Genomic DNA, 27,707 nt, shown 5'->3' on the forward strand with positions numbered 1-27,707 from the left:
CAATAGAGGTATATTTGAGAATGGTCATCTTTTGTGTATAGTACAGTATGCCTGTGTCTCAAATTGTACTATATCCTATATAGTACACTTCTTATAATCAGGTCACATAGGACTCTGGTCAAAAGTAGTGCACTATACAGGGAATAGGGTGCCATTTGGGACAGGTACTATGCTGGCTGAGGCTTGTGATGCTGAGACTAACACAGTGGTGTGTTGGTCCAGGTGTGAACCTGCTGGTGGGGACAGAGAATGGTCTGTGGCTGCTGGACAGGAGCGGTCAGGGGAAGGTCTACTCTCTGATCAGCAGGAGACGCTTCCAACAGATGGACGTTCTGGAGGGCCTCAACGTGCTCATCACCATCTCAGGTAGTTAGCGTAGTGCTACCATACACAAGAATATACATTACCGTATATACGCTCTCACGCACACAGAAATAGACACACACAGATGTTTTATTTATTTTTATTTAACCTTTATTAAACTAGGCAAGTCAGTTAAGAACAAATTCTTATTTACAATGGCGACCTTCCCCGGCCAAACCCTAACGACGCTGGGCCAATTGTGCGCTGCCCTAAGGGACTCTCAATCATGGCTGGTTGTTATACAGCCTGGAATCAAACCAGGGTCTGTAATGACGCCTATAGCACTGAGATGCAGTGCCTTATACCACAGTGCCACTCGTATAGGCACACTCACCAAATAGGAAAGTTGTCCAACTAAAATGTGTCTTCCGCATTATCCCAACCCCTCTGAATCAGAGGTGCAGGGGGCTGCCTTAATCGACATCCACGGCACCGGGGAACAGTGGGTTAACTGCCTTGCTCAGGGGCAGAACGACAGATTTTGACCTTGTAAGCTCAGTGATTTGATCCAGCAACCTTCCGGTTACTGGCCTAACGCTCTAACCACTAGGCTACCAGCCACCCTGTAGGTATAGTCTTGTCTTCAAATTTTTTTTGCACTTACTTTTGCAGCCAACTTTGTCGTCCTCTAAACTCCATCACTATCCCATTTGTCAGGTAAAAAGAACAAGCTGAGGTTGTACTACCTGTCTTGGCTGCGGAACAAGATCCTTCGGAATGACCCAGAGGTGGAGAAGAGGCAGGGCTGGACCTCTGTAGGGGACCTGGAAGGATGTGTGCACTACAAAGTCGGTGAGTATACACTACCTGGCCTTAGATCATGATAGCATCACTACTGATTTGTTGGATCAATCTTACATTTTATTGCATGGCAGGCTTATACAGATGTTAGATCTTCATTTTATTTTTTAAATGTCTTTATTTAACCAGGTAGGACAGTTGAGAACAAGTTATCATATACAATTGTGACCTGGCCAAGATAGAGCAAATTGAGCCAGTTTACTACAGCAGGAAAATAATCTCCTGCAACAGGGTGATCAAATTAAGATCCAACATCTCAAAATCTTGGGACTATAAGGTTTTATCTGAAATCTTTGTCAAAAATGAGTTACTCACATACAGTGCATTTAGAAAGTATTCAGACCCTTTGACTTTTTCAAAGTTTTCTTACGTTACAGCCTTATTCTAAAATGTATTAAATTGTATTTTTTCTTCATCAATCTATGCGCAATACCCCATAATAAAAAAACTAAACCAGATTTTGGGGTATTTTTGCAAATGTATGAAAACAAAAGAACTGAAATATCACATTTACATACTGTAAGTATTCAGACTCTTTACTCAGTCCTTTGTTGTATTTGAGGAGTTTCTCCCATTCTTCTCTGCAGATCCTCTCAAGCTCTGTCCGGTTGGATGGTGAGTGTTGCTGCACAGCTTGTTTAAGGTATCTCCAGAGAGGTTCGATTGGGTTCAAGTTCAGGCTCTGGCTGGGCCACTCAAGGACATTCAGAGACTTGTCCCGAAGCCACTCCTGCACGTTGTCTTGGCTGTGGGCTTAGTGTCGTTGTCCTGTTGAAAGGTGAACCTTCCAGTCTGAGGTCCTAAGCACTCTGGATCAAAGGATCTTTCTGTACTTTGCTCCTTTCATATTTCCCTCGATCCTGACTTGTCTCCCAGTCTCTGCCACTGAAAAACATCCCCACAGCATGATGCTGCCACAACCATGCTTCACCGTAGTGATGGTGGCAGGTTTCCTCAAGATGTGACGCTTGGCATTCAGGCCAAAGAGTTCAATCTTGGTTTCATCAGACCAGAGAATATTGTTTCTCATGGTCTGAGAGTCCTTTAGGTGCTGGTTGTCCTTCTGGAAGGGTCCCCGATCTCCACAGTGGAACTCTGGAGCTCTGTCAAAGTGACCATCAGGTTCTAGGTCACCTACCTGACCAATGCCCATCTCCATCTATTGTTCAGTTTGGCCAGGTGGCCAGCTCTAGGAAGAGTCTTGGTGGTTCCAAACTTCTTCCATTTAAGAATGATGGAGGCCAGTGTTCTTGGGGTACTTCAATACTGCAGAAAAGTTTTGGTACCCTTCCCCAGATCTGTGCCTCTACACAATTATGTCTCAGAGCTCAGAGAATTCCTTCGACCTCATGGCTTGGTTTTTGCTCTGATATGCACTGTCAACTGTGGGACCTTATATAGACAGGTGTGTGCCTTTCCAAATCATGTCCAATCAATTGAATTTACCACAGGTTGACTCCAATCAAGTTGTAGAAACATCTCAAGGATGATCAATGTAAACTAGATGCACCTGAGCTTAAATTCTCATAGCAAAGGGTCTGAATAATTATGTAAATTAGTTATTTCCAATTTTTTTAATATACATTTGCGAACATTTCAAAAAAACTATTTTCGCTTTATCGTTATGGGGTATTGTGAGTAAATTGATTAGGAAAATGTGTTATTCAATCCATTTTAGACTAAGGCTGTAACGTAACAAAATGTAGAGAAAGGGAAAGGGTCTGAATACTTTCCGAATGCACTGTATAATAGATATTTAGATGGTTCTTCATATGTCTGTGAAGTTCGATTTTTGAGATTGACATATAAGGTTCTATTTGCGATTGTACCCCCCTAAAAAAACAGATTTACAAATGTCTCAGGATTTTGATACTCTGCACTTCAGGTACCTTTAAGGGAGGAACTTAATGGCTTTATGAAAGAAGAATTCACTACAAAACAGTTATGTGATCTGTGATGTGAAATCTGTTATGCTCAATATCTCAGAACTATGCTTTGCACAGATAGAACCTCGCGATCTGTACAAACAATGTTGAAACCATTGACACATTGCTGCTTATCAAAGGTCTTTGTGTTGTGATATACAGAAAGCAATGGGTATAAGACAAGAAAAAACTATTTCAAAATGTATCTATTCTCTCAGTGTCTGACTCCATTAGAGCACCAGAGGGGTGGGTGGGTGGGTGGGTGGGTGGGTGGGTGGGTGGGTGGGTGGGTGGGTGGGTGGGGTGTGTGTGTGTGTGTGTGTGTGTGTGCGCGCGTGCGTGTGCGTGTGTGTGTGTGAGAGAGAGAGAGAGAGAGGGACAGGGAGAGAGAGAATGGGTGCATGTGAACTGGTTGTGAGTGAATGACTGTCAGTGTGCAGTGTTGAGCTCAGCAATGTGAGCCTCTCTTTCCTGTGACTCTTCCTGCTGTTAGTTACAGCGTTGACAGAGTGAGGACATCTCAGGGACTCCAACCCAGGAAGGATATGATGTCATAGTGAGACACACACTGTCCTTCCCAGCACTCCCCTCAGTATTGTTTCTCATAGTCGGAGGCATGCTGCTACTGCAGTCGGGCTGCATCCCAAAAGTAGTGCACTATATAGGGAATAAGGTGCCATTTGGGATGCAACCAAAAACCTCTTTGTTGAGATTGTCTAATGATCATTAGCTCAAGACCGCTGGCACGTTAGTGTTACGGACTGATGTAGTGTAATAAGCCTTTATCTTGTTCTGTATCCAGTATGAGAGAAATCCCTAATCCTCATTGAAAATCCCTGTTCTTTGTTACATGCAATTTCAGTTCGATATGAGAAGATTAAGTTCCTGGTGATTGCCTTGAAGAATGCTGTGGAGGTGTACGCATGGGCTCCCAAACCTTACCATAAGTTCATGGCTTTCAAGGTCAGCTTGACAACACGTCCTAGTTCTGAACCCTCCTCAGTGGCCCACTCTAGTTCTAACACATCTCTCTGTGATGAACATGTTTGAACTCTTTCTACTCACTGCACAGAATATCATTAAAGATATGAAACAGACTAACCCCAGCAGTCACTATGAGTTGGCGCCTACTGTCATCACTATTCACTACTAATATCAGGACCAGAGTATGTCCTGGCCCGGTCTTGACCAGGAACAACTCTAGCCCCTGGTTATACCCCTGGCCTTACATACAGTATGACTTAATGTACAGTGGCACGAAAAAGTATGTGAACATTTTGGAAATACCTGGATTTCTGCATTGATTGGTCATGAAATTTGATCTGATCTTCATCTAGGTCACAGCAATAGACAAACACAGTCTGCTTAAACTAATAACACAAAAACAATTATATGTGTTCATGTCTTTATCGAACACACCATGTAAACATTAACAGTGCAGAGTGTAAAAAGTATGTTAACTCTTGGATTTAATAATTGGTTGACCCTCCTTTGGCAGCATTAACCTCAACCAAACGTTTTCTGTAGTTGCGTATCAGACCTGCACAACGGTCAGGAGGAATTTTAGACAATTCCTCTTTACAAAACTGTTTCATTTCAGCAATATTCTTGGGATGACTGGTGTGAACTGCTCTTTTGAGGTCATGTCACAGCATCTCAATCGGGTTAAGGTCAGGACTCTGACTGGCCCACTCCAGAAGGCGTATTTTCTTCTGTTGAAGCCATTCTGTTGTTGATTTACTTCTGTGTTTTGGGTCGTTGTCCTGTTGCAGCACCCAACTTCTGTTGAGCTTCAATTGACGGACAGATAGCCTAACATTCTCCTGTAAAATGTCTTGATAAACTTGGGAATTAATTTTCCCGTCGATGATAGCAAGCTGTCCAGGCCCTGAGGCAGCAAAGCAGCCCCAAACAGTTGGAATGAGGTTTTGATGTTGGTGTGCTGTGCCTTTCTTTCTCCACTCAGGTTTGTGTGTTCCTTCCAAACAACTCAACTGTAGTTTAATCTGTCCACAGAATATTTTGCCAGTTGCACCGTGGAACATCCAGGTGCACTTTTGCAAACTTCAGACATGCAGCAATGTTTTTTTGGGGCAGCAGTGGCTTCTTCCGTGGTGTCCTCCCATGAACATCATTCTTGTTTAGTGTTTTACGTATCATAGACTCATCAACAGAGATGTTAGATTTCTGTAAGTCTATCTGACACTCTAGGATTCTTCTTAACCTCATTGAGGATTCTGCATTGTGCTCTTGCAGTCATCTTTGCAGGATGGCCATTCCTTGGCAGAGTAGCAACAGTGCTGTCACGTTCGTCATAACGATGAGACCAAGGCGCAGCGTGAGATGAATACATTCTACTTTTAATTCAAATGAAGAACACTTAAACAAACTAACAAAATAACAACACGAACGTGCCGCTATAAACACGAGTGCTGACGTGCAACTACACATAGACAATAACCCACAAAACCAAAATGGAAAATGGCAACCTAAATAGGATCCCCAATCAGAGACAACGATAAACAGCTGCCTCTGATTGGGAACCAATTCAGGCCACCATAGACCGACATGTACCTAGACAAACGAAAACCCGACAGAAATACAAAAAACCCTAAACACACATACCACCCTCGTCACACCCTGACCTAACCAAAATAATAAAGAAAACAAAGATAACTAAGGTCAGAAAGTGCTTTTTGTGAATAGATATAGGGCAAAGCAGCTCTAACCAACATCTCCAATCTCATCTCATTGATTGGACTCCAGGTTAGCTGACTCCAATTAGCTTTTGGAGAAGTCATTAGCCTAGGGGTTCACATACTTTTCCCAACCGACACTGTAAATATTTCAATTATGTTTTCAATTTATGCAGAAATCCAGGTAATTCCAAAGGGTTCACAAAGTTGAAGTCAGAAGTTTACATACACCTTAGCCAAGTACTTTTAAACTCAGTTTTTCACAATTCCTGACATTTAATCCTAGTAAAAATTCCTTGTATTAGGTCAGTTACGAGCACCACTTTATTTTAAGAATGTGAAATGTCAGAATAATAGTAGAGATAATTATTTATTTCAGCTTTTATTTCTTTCATCACATTCTCAGTGAGTCAGAAGTTTACATGCACTCAATTTAGTATTTGGTAGCATTGCTTTTAGATTGTTTAACTTTAGTCAAACGTTTCAGGTAGCATTCCACAAGCTTCCCACAATCAGTTGGGTGAATTCTGGCCCATTCCTCCTAATAGGTCTGGTGTAACTGAGTCAGGTTTGTAGGCCTCCTTGCTCGCACACACTTTTCCAGTTGTGCCCACAAATCTACTATAGGATTGAGGTCAGGGCTTTGTGATGGCCACTCCAATACCTTGACGTTATTGTCCTTAAGCCATTTTGCCACAACTTTGGAAGTATGCTTCCTTTTGGAAGACCCATTTGTGACCAAGCTTTAACTTCCTGACTGATGTCTTGAGATGTTGCTTCAATATATCCACATCATTTCCCTTCCTCATGAAGCCATCTATTTTGTGAAGTGCACCAGCATCTCCTGCAGCAAAGCACCACCACAACATTTAAAAATGTTTTTTTTACCTTTATTTAACTAGGCAGGTCAGTTAAGAACAAATTCTTATTTTCAATGACGGTCTAGGAACAGTGGGTTAACTGCCTGTTCAGGGGCAGAACAACAGATTTGTACCTTGTCAGCTTGGGGATTTGAACCTTTTGGTTACTAGTCCAACACTCTATCCACTAGGCTATCCTGCCGCCCCAACATGATGCTGCCACCACCGTGCTTCACGGTTGGGATGGTGTTCATTGGCTTGCAAGCCTCCCCCTTTTTCCTCCAAACATAACGATGGCCAACATGGCCAAACAGTTCTATTTTTGTTCCATCATACCAGAGAACATTTCTCCAAAAAGTACAAGCTTTGTCCCCATGTGCAGTTGCAAACCGTAGTCTGTCTTTTTTATGGCGGTTTTGGAGCAGTGGCTTCTTCCTTGCTGAGTGGCCTTTCAGGTTATGTCAGTATAGGACTCGTTTTACTGTGGATATAGATACTTTTGGACCTGTTTTCTCCAGCATATTCACAAGGTCCTTTGCTGTTGTTCTGGGATTGACTTGCACTTTTCGCACCAAAGTACGTTCATCTCTAGGAGACAGAACACCTCTCCTTCCTGAGCGGTATGACGGCTGCGTGGTCCCATGGTGTTTATACTTGCATACTATTGTTTGTACAGATGAATGTGGTACCTTCAGGCGTTGGACCAGACTTGTGGAGGTCTACAATTTTTTTCTGAGAACTTGGCTGATTGACTTCAGGCGTTTGGAAATTGCTCCCAAGGATGAACCAGACTTGTGGAGGTCTACAAAAGTTTTCTGAGGTCTTTTTCTTTTCTGATTTCTTTTGATTTTCCCATGATGTCAAGCAAAGAGGGACTGAGTTGGAAGGTAGGCCTTGAAATACATCCACAGGTACACCTCCAAATGACTCAAATGATGTCAATTAGCCTATCAGAAGCTTCTAAAGCCATGACATCATTTTCTGGAATTTTCCAAGCTGTTTAAAGGCACAGTCAACTTAGTGTATGTAAACTTCTGACCCACTGGAATTGTGATACAGTGAATTATAAGTGAAATAATCTGTCTGTAAACAATTGTTGGAAAAATGACTTGTGTCATGCACAAAGTAGATGTCCTAACCGACTTGCCAAAACTATAGTTTGTTAACAAGAAATTTGTGGAGTAGTTAAAAAATGAGTTTTAATGACTCCAACCTATGTGTATGTAAACTTCCGACTTCAACTGTACTTTTTCTTGCCACTGTCCCTAGGGTTATGACATAAGACATGTTGACTCTCCCTAAGTTATTCCTCATGACTTTCCTTGTTGTGTGTGTCCGGTACAGTCGTTCGGCTCGCTCCCCCAGAGGCCTCTGTCCGTGGACCTGACGGTGGAGAATGGACAGAGACTTAAGGTCATCTACGGCTCCCTGTCGGGCTTCCATGCCATCGACGTTGACTCAGGGACGCCCTATGACCTCTACCTGCCCACGCATGTAAGTCCCCCACCCCCAACTCTGCCCCCAGCCTCCTCTAACCTCTCCCCAGTCTCCTCTAATCTCTCCCCAGCCCCCTCCACCCTCTCCCCAGATCAGCCTCCTCTCCTCTCTCCCCTCAGGGCCATGCAGCCTGGATCTCTGTTCTCTAGCAGCTAAACAGCTCCTTTTCTCTGCACCCACGCCACTCAGCTCTTACAGTGAACTTTTGTTCCGACTCAGAGTCGATGTGGGTAGAAGCTGTTTGTCATGACAGCCAGTTGACTCATTTCAGTATAATATTGACAGGATGGGTTTGTGTTTAAGCCAGGCCTGATATTGTCAGTGTCTGACCTTGTGGCAAAAGCCTTTTGGCATTTCTGTCTTTTGTAAATTGATTTCTCAAAAAGCCTCTCTTAGAAATTCTACTTTGTCACAGTATAAGCTCAAACATCACTCACCTCAAAGCAAAGGAGATTCCGTACATTTAGGGAACTTTCCCTTCTTGGGAGCAAACAGATTTACTAAAAACAAACTCAATAATCAGTCCATTAATCTACCTTGGTCACAACAGTTGTCTGAAGATACAGGGAGGTAAGACTTGTTCAGTAATTAATGATTAGTTCATTTCAATGGCAGCTGTGTTTGTCAGTCTGCTCAAGGTGTAGCAGAGCGGCGCACAATGGTGCAGATTTTTGCAGTCTTAGACACTGTAGACAGGGGAGCCGAGGCAGCCTCTAATGCTACTGATGAGAATCCCCCCCCCCCCACACACACACACACACACACTCGCAGACTGCTGCAGAGAGCTGCTGGGAGCTGAGAGCCAGAGCAGAGGGAGAACACTATCCCAAGGAAACTAGCTCTATTACACACAAACACACACACACAAACACACACTCCCCAGTGTGCCAGTTCCCAGTGCTGTGCCCAGAGGTGTGATGTGGCTGTATCCCACTTCTCCCACTGTGCTGTCCCACAAAGCTATCATTGGCTGCTTCTCTTTGGCCCCAGTCTCCATCCATGTGTGCTACTCTTCACCAAATAGATGGCTCTAAGTACACCTCGGCAGCGCTGGCTAACCATGTGCCTGCTAAACAGACCTGTTATTCTGCTATCTTTTCTGATAACACTTTTTTCTGATATATTTTCACTCCATAATACTGGTATTTTACCCTGCAGCAGAAGAGAAGAGTCCTTCTCTTTTACCCGATCACTCACTCTCACATTCACTCTCTCTCACTGACACTCTCTGGTCCACTCATTCTCGCCTTCACACACGCACACACCTTTTCTCCCACGTATGTTCTCCATGTTGGCTGATGATGATGAGATGATCCCGATACCAAGACAGCGGATTAAGATAGCGCTGCGTCTGTGGATGCCTGTGTTGATGCTGAGGATTGTGGTGGCACAGCCACAGCAGCACGTGGACAGCGGGGTGCAGCTGGGGAGGCAGGCTCCCGGCCGGGCAAGTATGGGGATCCTTACACTGGTCCTGTGGTGACTAACACTGGTCCTGTGGTGACTGTGACTTACTGTACATAGAGCTTTGGGGGTTGTTTGAGGTGTTGGTTTGTTTGGGTGTACGGACTTGGTTTTCTACCTGCTGTTTAAGACACTAGTCTAAGCCAGTACGGATGCCCTTATAGCAGCTCTCATATAGAAAGACTTTGTAATAATCTTCTTGTGCAAAGAGGTATTTTTGGGTTATTGTGGATCACCTTAGGTATTAGAAATATTGTGTATGTATGAATGATGCAGCCGAAGACTTGTTACAAAACTGTTAAATCCTCATAGAGATAACAGACACTGTCTTCTTGTTTGAATGTGGGCCGTTATGCAAGTGCTTGTGAGAGACCTGGGGGGGTCAGAAGTGGTTCCTTTCTCCTCCTCACTGCCACTCGCTGCCTCCTCCTCCTCACTGCTTCCTTCTCCTCCTCACTGCCACACGCTGCCTCCTCCTCACTGCCACACGCTGCCTCCTCCTCACTGCCACACACTGCCTCCTCCTCACTGCCACACGCTGCCTCCTCCTCGCTGCCTCCTCCTCCTCATTGCTTCCTTCTCCTCCTCACTGCCACACGCTGCCTCCTCCTCACTGCCACACACTGCCTCCTCCTCACTGCCACACACTGCCTCCTCCTCACTGCCACACGCTGCCTCCTCCTCGCTGCCTCCTCCTCCTCATTGCTTCCTTCTCCTCCTCAGCCACTGCCACACGCTGCCTCCTCCTCACTGCCACACACTGCCTCCTCCTCACTGCCACACGCTGCCTCCTCCTCCTCAAAGCCACTCGCATCCTCCACCTTCTCCTTCTCACTGCTGCTTGGTGCTTCCTTGTCCTCCTCACTGCCACACGCTGCCTCCTCCTCCTCAAAGCCACTCGCATCCTCCACCTTCTCCTTCTCACTGCTGCTTGGTGCTTCCTTGTCCTCTTCACTGCCACACGCTGCCTCCTCCTCCTCAAAGCCACTCGCATCCTCCACCTTCTCCTTCTCACTGCTGCTTGGTGCTTCCTTGTCCTCCTCACTGCCACTCACTGCCTCCTCCTTCTCAAAGCCACTCGCATCCTCCACCTTCTCCTTCTCACTGCTGCTTGGTGCTTCCTTGTCCTCCTCACTGCCACACGCTGCCTCCTCCTCCTCAAAGCCACTCGCATCCTCCACCTTCTCCTTCTCACTGCTGCTTGGTGCTTCCTTGTCCTCCTCACTGCCAAGAGGCGGTTCAGTGGTTATATAGCTCTGAATCACATCTCAGTGGAGCTCACCAGCCATAGAAACAACATTCATGTGGGTACCTAAGTTGTATTCTGATGCCAGAAGAGAAAGAGCTGAGCACTGAGCATGTTTGGCAAATTAGTTTGCAATTAGAGAATTTAAGTCAAGACATTGTGTGCCGATTAATTAGCTGAGACGTTATAATTAATTAAGCCGTGTCGTCACCATCACTCTGTTGCTGCCTGGGCTGATTCAACATAGTGAGCGAGAAAGGGGATGTGTTATTATGGAATGGAGGAGCGATATACACAGTTTATTAGGTACACCATCCTGTTCACAAAAATGGATCGCTCCTATAGACAGACAGACAGGCATTGAGGCATTCAGTTACTGTTCTGTTGAATGTTACAATGGGAAAAACATTTGACCTAAGTGACTTTGAGCATGTTTTGATCATTGAGGCCAGGCATGCCGGATCCAGTTCACCGTGTGAATCAGCCTCTTATCAAATGGAATTAACCGAGATGGTTTCAGGGAGGGAGAGTGGGCCAATCAAGGCAATAAAACTTTGTTTTATTAGACAATGTTAGTTTGTGTATTAGGACGATTACAACTGCTGATAGGGATGGAGCTGTGTTATTAAAGCTGTTGCTTCTAGAGATTTGGAGTGAGAGTGCTGTGCTGCACTTCCAGTGGTCGCCAAGTCAAGAAGATGGTTATTTTCCAACAGACAGAATGATAACTGATACAGTATAACACTATACTACAGATAGAGACACTATTGAAATCATCCTGACTGTGCCCCACATGACACCCTATTCTGCTTGGGCTCTGGTCAAATGTAGTGCACTAGATAGGGGATAGTGTGCCACTTTATCATCATCTCATCTGACTGTGTTTTGTGTCCATCTCAGATCCAAGGTGTGATCCGGCCTCATGCCATCATCATCCTACCCAACAGCAGTGGCATGGAGGTGCTGGTGTGTTATGAGGACGAGGGGGTTTACATAGACACCTACGGACGCATCACCAAGGAGACAGTGCTGCAGTGGGGAGAGATGCCTGCATCTGTCGGTGAGTTTATGTACATCGTACACACTCACCCAATCAACACCTGCAGGGTGTGTGTGTGTGTGTGTGTGTGTGTGTGTGTGTGTGTGTGTGTGTGTGTGTGTGTGTGTGTGTGTGTGTGTGTGTGTGTGTGTGTGTGTGTGTGTGTGTGTGTGTGTGTGTGTGTGTGTGTGTGTGTGTGTGTGTGTGTGTGTGTGTGTGTGTGTGTTGAGAGAGGGGAGAGAGAGATATTCCACTTCCACTCAGAATGAAAAATACTTCTATCTTTGATAGACTGCAGACCCCCACCATTTAAACAATAGAACAAGTCTCTCAACATGTCTCTCAAGAAATGGAATAAATTAACTGAGCAAACCAGAGACCTTTCAATATATAAATGTAAACATTATTTTAAAACAATTTAAATATAATACATAGAAATGTTGTGGGTCTATAGTAGATGAAGAATCAATATTTTTTTAGATTGAGTATTTATTGGGTCATTATGTTAGTATATTATGTATGTTTGTAATAGTGTGTTATATGTGGAAATGTGTTCGTATTATAAATTGTATTTTAATGTTTAAGGACTCTTGGAAGATTAGTCCAAATGGGGACTAAAAGAGATCCAAATCAAATCTCTTCTATCGTCCCTTTTAGATATGCAGCAGCCAGGAAGTGACCGTTGTCAATTGTGCTTGGAGCACTGGGTGCGAACACTGGGCGCGAACACTGGGCGCGAGCACTGGGCGCGAGCACTGGGCGCGAGCACTGGGCGCGAGCACTGGGCGCGAGCACTGGGCGCGAACACTGGGCGCGAACACTGGGCGCGAACACTGGGCGCGAACACTGGGCGCGAACACTGGGTGCGAACACTGGGTGCGAACAGGAGTCAAGCTGGATCCAACAACTCTAGACAGATTTGGGACAATAAAAATAAGATGTTCTGTTAGACTGTTTTAGTTGGGTCCATTGGCCAGGTCATTATTCAAGGGGAAGTGTTATCTGTGAGGAAAAGATTACAGACAGGACAGCATGCAGCCAAGCCCGGACCTGTGTATATATAGTGTAAATAAACTCAGCCCAGACCAGAGTATATAGAGTATAAATAAACTCAGTCCAGACCAGAGTATATAGAGTATAAATAAACTCAGTCCAGACAAGAGTACATAGAGTATAAATAAATTCAGTCCAGACCAAAGTATATAGAGTATACAGTAACAGTCAAACGTTTGGACACGCCTACTCATTCCAGGGATTTTTCTTTATTTTGACTATTTTCTACATTGTAGAATAATAGTGAAGACATCAAAACTATGAAATAACACAAATGGAATCATGTAGTAAGTGTTTAACAAATCAAAATATATTTATATTTGAGATTCTTCAAAGTAGCCACCCTTTGCCTTGATGACAGCTTTGCACAGTCTTGGCATTCTCTCAACCAGCTTCATGAGGTAGTCACCTGGAATGCATTTCAATTAACAGGTGTGCCTTGTTCAAAGTAAATTTGTGGAATTTCCTTCCTTCTTAATACATTTGAGCCAATCAGTTGTGTTGTGACAAGGTAGGGGTGGTATACAGAAGATATCCCTATTTGGTAAAAGACCAAGTCCATATTACGGCAAGAACAGCTCAAATAAGCATGAAAGACATGAAAGTCAGTCAATGTGGAAAAAGTTCAAGAACTTTAAAAGTTTTTTCAAGTGCAGTCGCAAAAACCATTAAGCGCTATGATGAAACTGGCTCTCATGAGGACAGCCACAGGAAAGGAAGACCCAGAGTTACCTCTGCTGCAGAGAATAAGTTCATTAGAGTTAACTGCACCTCAGATTGCAGCCCAAATAAATGCTTCACAGAGTTCACGTAACAGATACATCTAGTAACAGGAAGAATATGACACTTTAAAATAATATCTGACAAGGAAGCACTGAGATATGGAATGTTTGGGAATACATAGAATGTTTGGGAATGACATATACTAAGGCATTTTTAAAAATTCTATAGCAATATAGAGTGGGAAAGCAGCCGGGCATTTTGACAATGAATAGACACTGCAGTAAATAAAACCTAATAAAAACTTCTGACACGTCCAAGACCGGAGTCTACGCAGGCAGTCTCACAAAGAGACTGTGTGAATCAGGCCTTCATGGTCGAATTGCTGCCAAGAAACTATTCTACAATGTAGAAAAATGTAATAAAAACCCTTGAACGAGTAGGTGTGTCCAAACTTTTGACTGGTACTGTAAATAAACTCAGCCCAGAACAGAGTTCATAGAGTATAAATAAACTCAGCCCAGACCAGAGTATATTTTTATTTTATTTTTTTATTTCACCTTTATTTAACCAGTTAGGCTAGTTGAGAACAAGTTCTCATTTGCGACCTGGCCAAGATAAAGCATAGCAGTGTGAACAGACAACACAGAGTTACACATAGAGTAAACAATTAACAAGTCAATAACACACAGTGTATATACAGTAACTTCAGATAGTATTCATACCCCTTGTCTTATTCCTCATTTTGTTGTGTTACCGCCTGAATTATTACCCATCTACAGTCGTGACCAAAGGTTTTGAGAATGACACAAATATTCATTTCCACAAAGTTTGCTGCTTTCAGTGTCTTTAGATATTTTTGTCAGCTGTTACTACGGAATACAGAAGTATATGTAGAAGCATTTCATAAGTGTCAAAGGCTTTTATTGACAATTACATGAAGTTGATGCAAAGAGTCAATATTTGCGGTGTTGACCCTTCTTTTTCAAGACCTCTGCAATCCACCTTGGCATGCTGTCAATTAACTTCTGGGCCACATCCTGACTGATGGCAGCCCATTATTGCATAATCAATGCTTGGAGTTTGTCAGAATTTGTGCGTTTTTGTTTGTCCACCCACTTTATTTATTTTTTCTCCCCAATTTCATGGTATCCAATTGATAGTTACAGTCTTGTCTTATTGCTGTAACTCCCGTACGGGAGAGGCGAAGGTCGAGAGCCGTGCGTCCTCTGAAGCACAACCCAACCAAGCAGCACTGCTTCTTGACACAATGCCCGCTTAACCCGGAAGCTAGCCGACTCCGGACTACTTTCCCGCCCGCATGCCCTGACCTTGGTTCTGCCAGCCCCTTGGTGCCTTTTGGACTCTGAACAGGTTTTGACCCTTTTGCCTGTCCATGACCCTTCTCTTGCCTTCCCCCTATTGGATTAATAAAGATTGTAAGACTCCAAACATCTGCCTCCTGTGTCTACATCTGGGTCTCGCCTTGTGTCATCATACCGGCAACTGAGTTTGGAAGAACGCCTGTATTGTTGTAGTGACTGGGTGTATTGATACACCATCCAATGTGTAATTAATAACTTCACCATGCTCAAAGGAATATACAATGTCTGCTTTTTTACCCATTTACCAATAGGTGCCCTTTTTGTGAGGCATTGGAACACCTCCCTGGTCTTTGTAGTTGAATCTACCGCTCGACTGAGGGACCTTACAAATAATTGTACGTTTGGTTTACAGAGATGGGGTAACTAAAATTGTTTAAAAAAATATTTAAAAATTAAATGATAATCCCACTTTGACATTATGGGGTATTGTGTGTAGGCCAGTATCCAAAAAAGTTCATCCATTTTCAATTCAGACTTTAACACAATAAAATATGGAAAAAGTCCAGGGTTTGTGAATACTTCCTGAAGGCACTGTAGAACAGCTCAAAATAGGAGAGTGGGAAAAGTGTGCCTATTGATTTTCATCTCAAGATTGATTTACATGGCACTCATTGAGAGAGGCAGAAAGCCTTGGAGGGTCAAAAAGCCTTAGTGTGTGCTTCCCAAATGGTACCCCATTCCACATATTGTACAGTGCACTATTACCCTATGGGCCCTGGTCAAATGTAGTACACTATAAAGGGAATAGAGTTCCATAAATCCCTGGTGGTTTATGTGTGTATCTCCACAGCCTACCTGCAGTCCAACCAGGTGATGGGCTGGGGAGACAAAGCCATCGAGCTGAGGTCAGCTAACACAGGCAACCTGGAGGGAGTCTTCATGCACAAGAAGGCCCAGAAACTCAAGTTTCTTTGTGAGAGGAATGACAAGGTACGACAACATCCTGATATCACCAAAACACTCCTTGGGCAAAGCTCACATGACACCCTCTTCCCCCCATATCACTGGGCTCTGGTAGATGTGAAAGGTTGTATGTTGTTCATAGTGTTGTAGGTGTTGAATATTATACTGTAAGTTGTCTTTTTTAATTACTGATTGGTCTATTTTCTGTGTGAAGGTGTTCTTCGCCACGGTGCAGTCTGGGGGCTGCAGCCAGATCTACTTCATGACACTGGGCCAAAACTCCCTGTTCAACTGGTGAGCTCTGTGGCTTAAAGACAACATACAGCGATCATCTCAGAAACAACATGAATTATACTCAGAAACATTCTTAAACACTGAATTTACACTTTAGTAATACAGCTGCATAATCCCATGCATATGAGAATACAGTATTTTCAATCAGCATAAATTAAGTATTTTTGTGTCTAAGGCCACCACATTGGTTTCAAGTCTCTAGCTATAGTACTTAAAATGGAACTGACAACATTTAAGCGACACAAAATCTTGTTAAAATATGTTCATATACACCCCCAGGAAGAATATTACATTTTTAAAACATTTTCTGACAAGCGAGCACTTAGATATGGTCATTTAGATATTGAATGTTTGGAATATATAGAATGTTTGGGAATTAAGTATACTAAGGCATTTGTGAAAATTCTATAGCAATATAAAGTGGAAAAGCGGCCGGGCATTTTTACAATTAATAGACACTGCAGTAAATAAAACCTAATAAAAACATCTGTCACGTCCAAGACCGGAGTCTACGCAGACTGGTTCACCATAGCCAATCTTTCAACTGGACTGTGTGTTTAAAGGCAGTAGGAACAGCTCGACTTTAGATCATTAGGACACATGGATTTCTGCAAAAGCGTAAATACCACAGGAGTCCTCTTACATTTCAGAACTCAACAGTCCTATTGATCAAACAACCATGAAAAGGTTGGCTCTCTCTCCCCCAGTTATGCACATCAACAACTAATGCTAGCCAGAGCAAGATGATCTAAAAATTTAACGAAGCAACATTAGATAAACCCGCTCAACATTTTTCAGCTAATTACTCGTCAGAATTGCACTGATACATTATGGGGAATTCTACAGCTTGCCTGCCAATGCAATTCATTATTGTCTTGCCAATGCAATTCATTATTGTCCTAACCAAGTCCCCAAGCTAACTGGTTAAAGTTGGCTGGTTTGCTAGCTAGCTACTTCCAGAAATAAATGAGAGAATCTCACTGTGACCATTTTACTCGCCCTTTCCAAAACGGGTTAGGCTGTTTACAAATGCAGGAGATATGCTAACTGGATAACAGTCGTTCAGGTTCTTGCTAACTAACCAAATGACACCTGCATCTCTAGCTATGTATAGCCACCATAAACCGATATGAGGGGAAAATGTCACTCTCTCACCCACTTCTCCAATTACGTTACATGTCATCCTTTTTAGCTTGCTACATAAATAGATATGCTAGCCTATTAGCCATGATATGACTGACTTTTGATAATTTCCTTTGCTAGTTTGATTGTATTGACATTCCCAGCCTAAGTTACATTTGTCCGTTTTTGTCCAAAATTTTGGTTATAATTGGTTAATTATATTAATCATGCAGTGAACTGCATCCATCTATTCTGCTAACAATGCCTTAGTGTACGTCAAGAAATATTGAGTCAAATAGAATCTATTTTTAAAACCTCTTATAAAGTTGGTTTTGTAGGATAAACTGGGAATTGGATATTTTGGACCGATATTTTGATTGTCTGTTTGTTTCATACCTGCAAAGTGCTTAAAATACTGTCAGTTCCACTTTAAGAAGTGAGTCTTGTGCCTTAAAGAAATGATTCACCCATTTTGAATGTTTTATCATATTTGTACATCTCTGAGCGATGTTCAAAACATTTTATGTTTTCATGTGTTTCTGAGCAATTCGTCATTTCAAAAATACAGCCGGTATGTGTCGCTGCACAGGGCTTCTTGTTTATATCTAGAAATACACCATCAACCTACGTTTGATTTCATATTAATCTTAATATCACATGGACTAAAAAATGCACAATTGTTTATTTTTTTACATCCAAAATGGATCAAATTAATTTTTGTTAATTGGGTCTCGGCGTATTCATCATTTTATTATTAGTAAGTGCCATTGTTCGTGTTAAATCCTGAGATATTTACCATTCAGTATTATGTGCTTTTAAGGATGCATAGTTGTAGATACTTCAGGTCAGGAAATGTACATCTATTTTACCTACTCGAAAGAGATTCCCTTACTGAAGTGAGCATTAGAAATACTACAGAGATTAGTGGGCTAGCAATCATCTTTAATAGTAGACACCGATACTGCAAATTGCTTGTCCTTATCTGTCCCACTTGGTTTTAAATGAAGTCGTTTTATGGCCCCAACAATTCAAATGGTGGATGCTGAGTTTATGATCTGATCTCCACTTTCTAGTCATGATTCAGATAACCAAATAGGCATTATATACCCTGTCGCATCTCTTGATCTAAAACTGATCATGTTTTACATGAAGTAGTTTTTAGGAAGAAGAAATCAAAGGAGGAAGAAATGGATCATTATGTTGGCCTTGTGCTGTGTCGAGTCTTTTTGGACGGAAGTGGCTGTACATATTATTTGCACTGTTTTATATATATTTTATATCCACTGGTCATCGCTACAGTTTAATGGGGTTTCAAATTATCTAGCCCTTTGCACTATGACCACTTTGGTAAATGTTCGCTCTACAATGCTTTATTGTCACAGTCTTATACATTTGAAGTAATTTATTTTCAACATTAAATGGTAAATGTTCGATGTACAATGCTTTATTGTCACAGTGTAATACATTTGAAGTCCTTTATTTTCAACATTAAACAGAGATTGCGTTTGATTTAGATAAAGCTAAATCGTCTATTTGATATGCCATGATCTAAAAATGATGTGAAAACAGCGATAGGCTTTCAACTCTTAAGATTGTCAAACATATGTGACCCACCACATGGACTCGGTCCTATGTAGCCAAATTTGAAATTGTTTTTTACATTGGATAAAAGTAGAAACTCAGAGCTATAAAATTATATATAATACACTGCAGTTGAGGAACAATGGGAAAGTAATTTTGCTTTGAATTGTAACCCCACTTTTGAGAAAATGGCCCTTGATATTTTTGGTGTACCGACTGGAGAGCTCTTCTTTGTCTACACCCATTCAGCATCGTTCACACCCTGTTAAGCCTTAGCCCCGCCCATTTCTTTAACGATTCACTTGTGAGTCCATGTGCACAGCAGAGTGTGTAGTTTAGTAAACAACCAAAGATTTCAAGACTAAAAGTGGTAAAAGTAGAAGCCTACATGGTGCAGGTCATGTTCTTCTTCACATTACTGTCTCTGGTAAACACACACTATATCTAATAAAATCTCAGTTTATGTGTCACATGAACAGGATACAGAAGGTGTAAACAGCACGGTGAAATGGTTACTTGCATATTTGCACAGTAGCAATATCAAAAACAATGTGTCCAGATAATTGTTAGATGATGCTTACCCAGACACACTTGTTTAAATTGATAGGTCAGGTGAAAGAAATGCTATAACCACCCCCCAGCCACATCTAGCTAAGTGGATGAGTCACTACTGTCGAGACATGTACACATGTTCATGAAATACAAAAGACGGCCATAATCACCCCCATACACCTGTCTAACTTGATGGGTCTTGTAATCATCTGGCAAAGTGGAGTCTTTTGTTTAGACATGTAGCTAGCTAGCTAGCTAAACAATGAACCGGATTAATCTCAACTCATACTACTACCAATACAAACTGATTGTTATAGCTGTAGTATGAATATGCAGGTATTTAAAGCTAACCAACTAGGTTCAATGTTAGCTAGCTAACTAACATTGGGCTATAACTAGCAACGCAAATGGCTTTCTGATTCGAAAAATATTACTACACAGATAGGTTCAATGTTCGCTAGCTAGCTAACAGTACACTTTAAATTGCAAAAAAAAAACTTTCTGACAAAATTAGAAACGTATAATATCTGAAAATGTAGCTAGACTCTTACCCGTATACATGGATGAACGCTTCACGGCAGACTGGAACCATTTAAACTTACTTTTGTAGCTACAGTACATCTTGTTTGGCCAGCATTGTGTAAAGTCACTCCTATTCACACTGACCGTGGCGTGTGCAGAAAATAGCCCATCATAACATTTTCCAACTGATCGGTCCATAGCGCCTGCTAAATTCAGGGCATCAATTTTGTTGAGAAAAGTAGCAAAACTTTTGTAGTTCTCGATGGCTAATGTTATATCTTTCAAAAAATCTGCAGTAGAAAGAATTATCAACACATACTGAGCAGCTCACATTATAGACAGAAGCAGCCTACATGGCAGACCAATCCAATCTCATCTCCCAGCATCTCCAGCCCATCCATTATCTCAGCAAATCATGGCTAGCAGGAATGTTCCTGTCTTTTTCCAGGGCTAAACCAACTAGGCTCGTAATTTAACCATTTTATTCGTATTTACAGATGGAATACCAGTTTGTTATTCAGGCACATGAAAGTTTACATGTTCCAGAAGGCATTTATGTAAAAAAAAAAAGGAGGCATTTTGATTTAAAAAAATGTATTCATTAAAATGCCTCTCCTGTGAAGTAGTGACGTGCAACATACGCCTAGCTTCCTGAAATGGGTCACATATACTCTTTTGTAGAAAATGTTTGGTTATGAACATTGAAATGTGCCACAATTGTGAAATGTTAACTCAAATCAATTGCATTTGAATCCAGTTGTTATTTGCTTTTTCTTCCCCCAATATGCTAAATGTTTTGCCACCATTTTGCCATCATTAGAGATCTAGTTTGGGTAGTTATTTTATGTTTATGATAGAAATACTGCAGCTGGTTCTGTGAGCATATTGTCAACTGAAAATGAACCTTTTTCAAGACACAATTTGATATGATGTTGTATTCTTCTGTGAGAATTCACTCTTGAAGTGTATTCAACTGACAAGATATTTAGGTTAGAAGGGAATAGCCAATAAGGTAATCAGTTTCACATAGCATTTTCAAGTATATTTACCCTATAATGATTAGGTTTCCAAGAACTGATGCTTTCACTATCATTGGTCTAATCATTGGTCTAAGTATTTTAGAAAATAGTAAGATCACTCAATTGATATCTCATTCATTTGACATGTATGATGGAAATTTTATCATTTGTCAGATTTTGAATAAGGGATTCAATGGGTAGAGTTAAACACATTTTTGTAATTAACTTAAACTTTTTTTTAATGCCCAAATAGAACTTGTGACAGTGAGTCAATATGATTGCATCTCCATTTGTAAAAAGTTGGTGATTATTTCTATAGACAAAAAGGGGGATTTTAAGCAGAATTTATCATGTCTGACATGTTACTGAGTTAGATAATACTTTACCAACAGACATTTGTTTTGCAGTTGAGGATTGTGAGTCATAGCACTCTCTGTCATTTCTCCCCCTATCCACTCCCATACATCATGAAGTGCTCTTGTGTGAGATCATTGTCCTCTTGAGAGCTTTGTACTGTAGGAAGGACTGAGGATGTTGATGAGTACTGTAGGAAGGACTGAGGAAGTTGGTGATGGTTTGTGTCAGGTGTGCATCGTGTAGCTGTGAAGAGTCCTCTCTGCTTTATATGATGCAGAGCAAATTTTGTTTTTGTTCTTGGGGAATTCGAGTTAGAAGACAAAATAATTCTGAGAGGATTTCAATTTTGAGGTTTTCCCCAACAAAATATATCTATTTTAGTGTCAAAAACGTAATGATAAAGGTTGACCAAATTATATTGATAAATATCCACAACATATATTGTTTCGTTACCTGTTCTTTTCCCATTTTGTTTTTGAAATTGTATTGAAAAATTATGTTTATTTTATTTTGTCCTTTGTTTTGTCTTAGTTTTGCTTTATTTTTGCACTGGAACTTTCGTATCATTTGTACAGCATGTACTGTATACCCAACCGGTGAAATTAATTAGTAACACTAATTGAGGTGTTATTATGTAAAAATACTGTTGAACAATAAATACGTTGTATACAATTACTGTGTAGTTCAGTGGTTATTTCAATAACTTCTAAGTATTATCAACATTTGATTTGTACATGCTAACAGTATTCCACATCTGGAGCAGTCACAGTGTTTGGGCCATAGCTATAAAGCAGTGTTATATATCCATGGTTTGGGCAGCTCTCTGGCTAGTGGCTGGTCTGTATTTGCGGATTAGAGTTTAGTTCGCTGGTAAACTGTGGAGTCAGCCGTGTCAGATGGAAGGGAGGTAACCTGAGACGAGACCTAGCTCACTTCCTCAACTTATTCCCTCCTCAGGCTCAGTCAGACGCTGCTGCTACGGTGGAGCCGGTGGCTCTCAGTCCCAGCCACTGCCATGGCCACCTCCCCACACCTAACAGTCCCTCTGACACTCCCAAAACCCCCACCACCACAAACCACCCCCCTCCTGGAGCCAAACCCATTTGTCGATGACAGTTGAGTAGTGCTCAGAGAAGGACCCTCCTCTGTGCACCCTTGGTGAGCAGGGAAAAGAGAGTATAAGGGGGAGGACCAGAGAGCGCGGTCCGTGCGTCTGTCTGTTTCTGCCTGTCTCACATGATACAGTCATCACCCATTAGACTAGTAGCTACAAAGTGGTTCACTGTTAAGGTCTCTCTGCATGGTGTGGGACTTTTTATTTCCCCCAGAGGAACCATTAGTTGTGTGGTCAAAGGGTCAGATGTTAGTACAGCTTGTGTCACGGGATCTTTACTCAAAATATGCTCTGGTTTGTGTTCACCTGTTGACTATACATAAAGCTGTGAAGCTATCTGTCTCTAACCAACATCAAATAGAGATCTTAACCTAGTAGTCATGTCAACTTTGAATGACTTGACAGCTTATCTTAGTGATCAAACAGTACAACATGGCAGCAAATCACAAAGTTGTGTCGTGAAAAATCTGTTGCATTCACTGGGATTTAACTGTGGAACTGGAAACGTGTGTCAATTATATAGTGCGCAGCGAGTGAGGCAGCTTCCCACTGGGCACACCACGTCATTTCAACGTGGATAATTGGGTCATATCTGGTTGAGATGTTGATCAATGAGATTACAATCTATATTTTCTAACTCAAAAAGGCAACCAAAAATGTGTTGAATTTCCATTGTGTTATCTATGCTTTCAAACATCTAAACGCACAACCAAATTCCAATGGAAAAACAATGTCAGATTTTTAGTTTAGTTGTCACCTAAATGTCTATCACCGCGCTTTAAAGCAATTAAAAGCACAGTTCAAATGGGAATACAATGTCAGATATTTTGTTTATTTATACAACAGATTGTGTTATCACTGTACTTCATCTAATAGCAGAACCAAATGACCTGGATTGCAGTTGAGATGACATTAAAAGTACATGGTGCAAGTGATCAATGCCCTTTGAGATTCTGCACAGATTATTACAGCAATTTTGACTATCTCCACAGACCTGTGACCTTTGCATGCTATCTTTAACATGCACGCTTTCTATGATTACATACAGTAAGAGGACATTTATAGTTAAAGTAACCTCAAAATGTGGCCATGAATGTGTTACTCATTTTAAGGTTGAATGTTACATTAGTTTGTAAGATAGCCTTAACTTTAGGCTATTTACTGCTACAAATTAATATATTGTGTTTGGTTGACATTGCAACCAAATATCAACATTTAAAGGAGATCTACTGCTTGAATAGTTCCATCTGAGCCACTGACTTAATCCTCTTCTTTAATTTTTATTTTTGGATTGAGTTGGAGATGCGAATCCAACATAAGGTTTATTAACTTGTCGACAAGTCATTAGTTTTTTTTATTGTATTTCAAAAGTGATATTGAATTGTGTTTGGTAGTCAATGCAACCAAATATCAACATTTGAAGGGCATTTATCTTCTGCTTGGATAGTTCCATCTCTACCACTGATTTAGGGCTCTATTAAATCAGATCCACTTCAGCCAACATCCAGAAAGCGGTTGTTTTGGCAGAGTCGGGGGTGAAACTGCGTTAGAGCTGTCAAATCCAAAAGTGAGTGTTGGCATTATACCTAAATCAGACATTGGCTGCAGAGAGTCACAGAAATCTCATGCAGCCTTGTTTACAAGTTTGAACACTGGAATGTGAGATGTAATCTACACCTCAATTAAGATGATAGAAATCATCATTATTTAGTTTCAGGATTTTTCAATTTGAGCATAATTACTATTATATTATTATTATTTCTATATAGCCTACATTTCACCACTCTGAACGTGGCGGGTCTGGCTTCATGACAATGATTGCAAGAACATCGATTTTATGGCTCCAACGCAGTTCCAACTCCGACACCACCAAAACATCTGCTTGATCTGATTAAATCTGATTAAATCTAGGCCTTAGTCTGGCTTTAATTCCAGTTTGTCTACAAATTAGTAATTGATATGTTGGATTCAGGTCTCGATCTTAACCAAAAATCTAAGTTGAAGTTGCACTATACAGAAATCCCTCTACCATTTCCTGTTTGCTACAATTCTAATAGTTCAGTTTCTGTGACAAAATAAGCTAGTATAGTGTAGAGAATCATTGTACCATCTAAACTGCTGTGAAATATATTTTCTATAACAAAACCAAAAGAAGAAGATCCAAAAAACAAACCTTAAGAATGGGAGGCATAGAAATAGGTCACATAGAACAGATCTACCGCTTTTTAGACTTGCTTTCAGTGATAATGACAGATCTACAGTGCATTTGGAAGGTATTGTTGCATTACAGCCTTATTCTACAATTGATTAAATAAATAAAATCCTCATAAATCTACACACAATACTCCATAATGAAAAAGCAAAAAAAAACAGGTTTATTGACATTTTTGCACATTTATAAGAAAATAAAAAGATACTTATTTACATAAGTATTCAGACCCTTTGCTTTGAGTCTCGAAGTGTAGCTCAGGTGCATCCTGTTTCCATGAATCATCCTTGAGATGTTTCTACAACTTGATTGGATTACATCGTGAGTGCATACGGAGCAACTTACATCGTGAGTGCATACAGAGCAACTTACGTCATGAGTGCATACAGAGCAACTTAAGTCATGAGTGCATACAGAGCAACTTACATCGTGAGTGCATACAGAGCAACTTAAGTCGTGAGTGCATACAGAGCAACTTACATCGTGAGTGCATACAGAGCAACTTACATTGTGAGTGCATACAGAGCAACTTACATTGTGAGTGCATACAGAGCAACTTACATCGTGAGTGCATACGGAGCAACTTACATCGTGAGTGCATACGGTGCAACTTACATTGTGAGTGCATACAGAGCAACTTACATCGTGAGTGCATACGGAGCAACTTACATCGTGAGTGCATACAGAGCAACTTACATCGTGAGTGCATACAGAGCAACTTACGTTGTGAGTGCATACAGAGCAACTTAAGTCGTGAGTGCATACAGAGCAACTTACATCGTGAGTGCATACAGAGCAACTTACATCGTGAGTGCATACAGAGCAACTTAAGTCGTGAGTGCATACAGAGCAACTTACATCGTGAGTGCATACAGAGCAACTTACATCGTGAGTGCATACAGAGCAACTTAAGTCGTGAGTGCATACAGAGCAACTTACATCGTGAGTGCATACAGAGCAACTTAAGTCGTGAGTGCATACATTTTCATACTAGTCCTCCATGGGAATCTAACCCACAACCCTGGCATTGCAAGTGCCACGCTCTACCAACTGAGGCATAGTGGACAATATCAGTTATAGCAGTTGGTCAATGGGACAATATTAACAACAATAATCAAAGGTCAAAATAACCATACATATAACAATAATATACAATGGGGCAAAAAAGTATTTAGTCAGCCACCAAAGAGAAGGCCATTTCATGTACCTGTAGTTTCAGAGGGCTTGCATGTCTATTGAGACAGTACTTGTTTACGTGATGCCTCTAAATACTCCAAAGCTGTCCAATGCCCTGCCTCTCCTGGTAATGTGTAGAGGAAAAGGCCTCTACATTCATGTTCCCTCCTTTACCTTTGCCTCTCAAAAATATGGCATTGTTGTTTCTTATGGCGACGACTGCCGGACAGAGGAGATGGAATGTCTTTAGATGCTTCGTTTAATAAGAGGACCATGGGAGGGGAGCAAGCGAAGGAACGACTAGTGTGAATATGCGAATTAAGCCCACTATGGATTTGGGACAGCACTTTGTCTCCAGTGGACATTCCAGACCAGGAGCAGGGAAGATTTATCTTACGCCATGTGTTTCTAAATCCAACTCACAGAAGGCTAAACGTTTCTAAATCCAACTCACAGAAGGCTAAACGAATTTAGACTGTGACTTAGCTCAGGTTTCCTCTCGTCCTAATGCTCCATTCTAGCTAGTAGCTAAATCCCTCCAGTCCTCCAGTCCTCCGGGTCCAGGGCATCGATAGGTGGTGGAGGCCCAGTCACCGGATCTCATGCAGGGCACACTGTGAATACCATGCACCATTCTGGTCTGGGTGAAAGCAGTGTCATATGGAAAGGTTTACACGTCTGAAACAAACCCACTTGTTAGATGTCACATATCTGATATGTTGAAGAGATGAATCATCAGATCACCTGACTGGGTGTTCAGAAGAAGGTGTCTCCCTGACGACAATCCTATCATGAGATCCAGTCTGTCTGTCGTTAAATGGAGCCTCTGTTTTAAGGGTCATATGCCACTCACACTAACAACCCCATCTCTCTGGAGTGTTGGGGTTACCTTATGCACATGTCCATTTTCCTCCCAACTCTGTGACATGGTGGAGGCTTTTCTCGTTAGCCTATCTGCTTGTCCTGGTCAAATGTGATCTGGTACATCAGTAAATGTCTCCGTGCTTGGCCAGGAAGAAGAAGTGCACGATGTCACAGGAAGGCAATAAAGATCATCAAGGACAACAACCACCCGAGCCACTGCCTGTTCACCCCGCTATCATCCAGAAGGCGAGGTCAGTACAGGTGCATCAAAGCTGGGACCGAGAGACTAAAAAACAGCTTCTATCTCAAGGCCATCAGACTGTTAAACAGCCACCACTAACACTGAGTGGCTGCTGCCAACATACTGACTCAACTCCAGCCACTTTAATAATGGAAATGGATGGAAATTGATGTAAAAACGTATCACTAGCCACTTTAAACAATGCCACTTAATATAATGTTTACATACCCTACATTACTCATCTCATATGTATATGTATATACTGTAATCTATATCATCTACTGCATATTTATGTAATACATGTATCACTAGCCACTTTAAACAATGCCACTTAATATAATGTTTGCATACCCTACATTACTCATCTCATATGTATATGTATATACTGTAATCTATATAATCTACTGCATATTTATGTAATACATTACTCATCTACATTACTCATCATATGTATATACTGTACTCGATACCATCATATGTATATACTGTACTCGATACCATCTACTGCATCTTGCCTATGCTGTTCTGTACCATCACTCATTCATATATCTTTATGTACATATTATTTATCCATTTACACTTGTGTGTATAAGGTAGTAGTTGTGGAATTGTTAGGTTAGATTACTCGTTGGTTATTACTGCTTTGTCGGAACTAGAAGCACAAGCATTTCGCTACACTCGCATTAACATCTGCAAACCATGTG

At 41.4% G+C, this 27,707-nt stretch overlaps 1 protein-coding gene across 6 annotated transcripts in view; it reads left to right on the plus strand.

Annotated features, from left to right (window-relative positions):
- The window catches only part of LOC135545680 (mitogen-activated protein kinase kinase kinase kinase 4-like), a 136,752-nt gene that overhangs the window by 107,540 nt on the left and 1,505 nt on the right, over nt 1–27,707 (plus strand). For 4 of the 6 annotated variants that reach the window (XM_064973465.1, XM_064973466.1, XM_064973468.1 and 1 more), the window contains 7 exons: nt 223–366; nt 1,021–1,155; nt 3,952–4,052; nt 7,990–8,139; nt 11,753–11,912; nt 15,840–15,979; nt 16,167–22,071. In XM_064973465.1, the coding sequence (XP_064829537.1) occupies nt 223–366; nt 1,021–1,155; nt 3,952–4,052; nt 7,990–8,139; nt 11,753–11,912; nt 15,840–15,979; nt 16,167–16,250 (914 nt within the window). In that variant the 3' untranslated portion in view covers nt 16,251–22,071. Of the gene's footprint in view, nt 1–222; nt 367–1,020; nt 1,156–1,751; nt 1,780–3,951; nt 4,053–7,989; nt 8,140–11,752; nt 11,913–15,839; nt 15,980–16,166; nt 22,072–27,707 lie in introns of those variants that run through there. The other 2 variants (XM_064973467.1, XM_064973470.1) reach the window with 2 other exon arrangements.

The sequence above is a fragment of the Oncorhynchus masou genome, chromosome 9 (genome assembly GCF_036934945.1).
Source record: "Oncorhynchus masou masou isolate Uvic2021 chromosome 9, UVic_Omas_1.1, whole genome shotgun sequence".
Classification (NCBI taxonomy): Eukaryota; Metazoa; Chordata; class Actinopteri; order Salmoniformes; family Salmonidae; genus Oncorhynchus; species Oncorhynchus masou.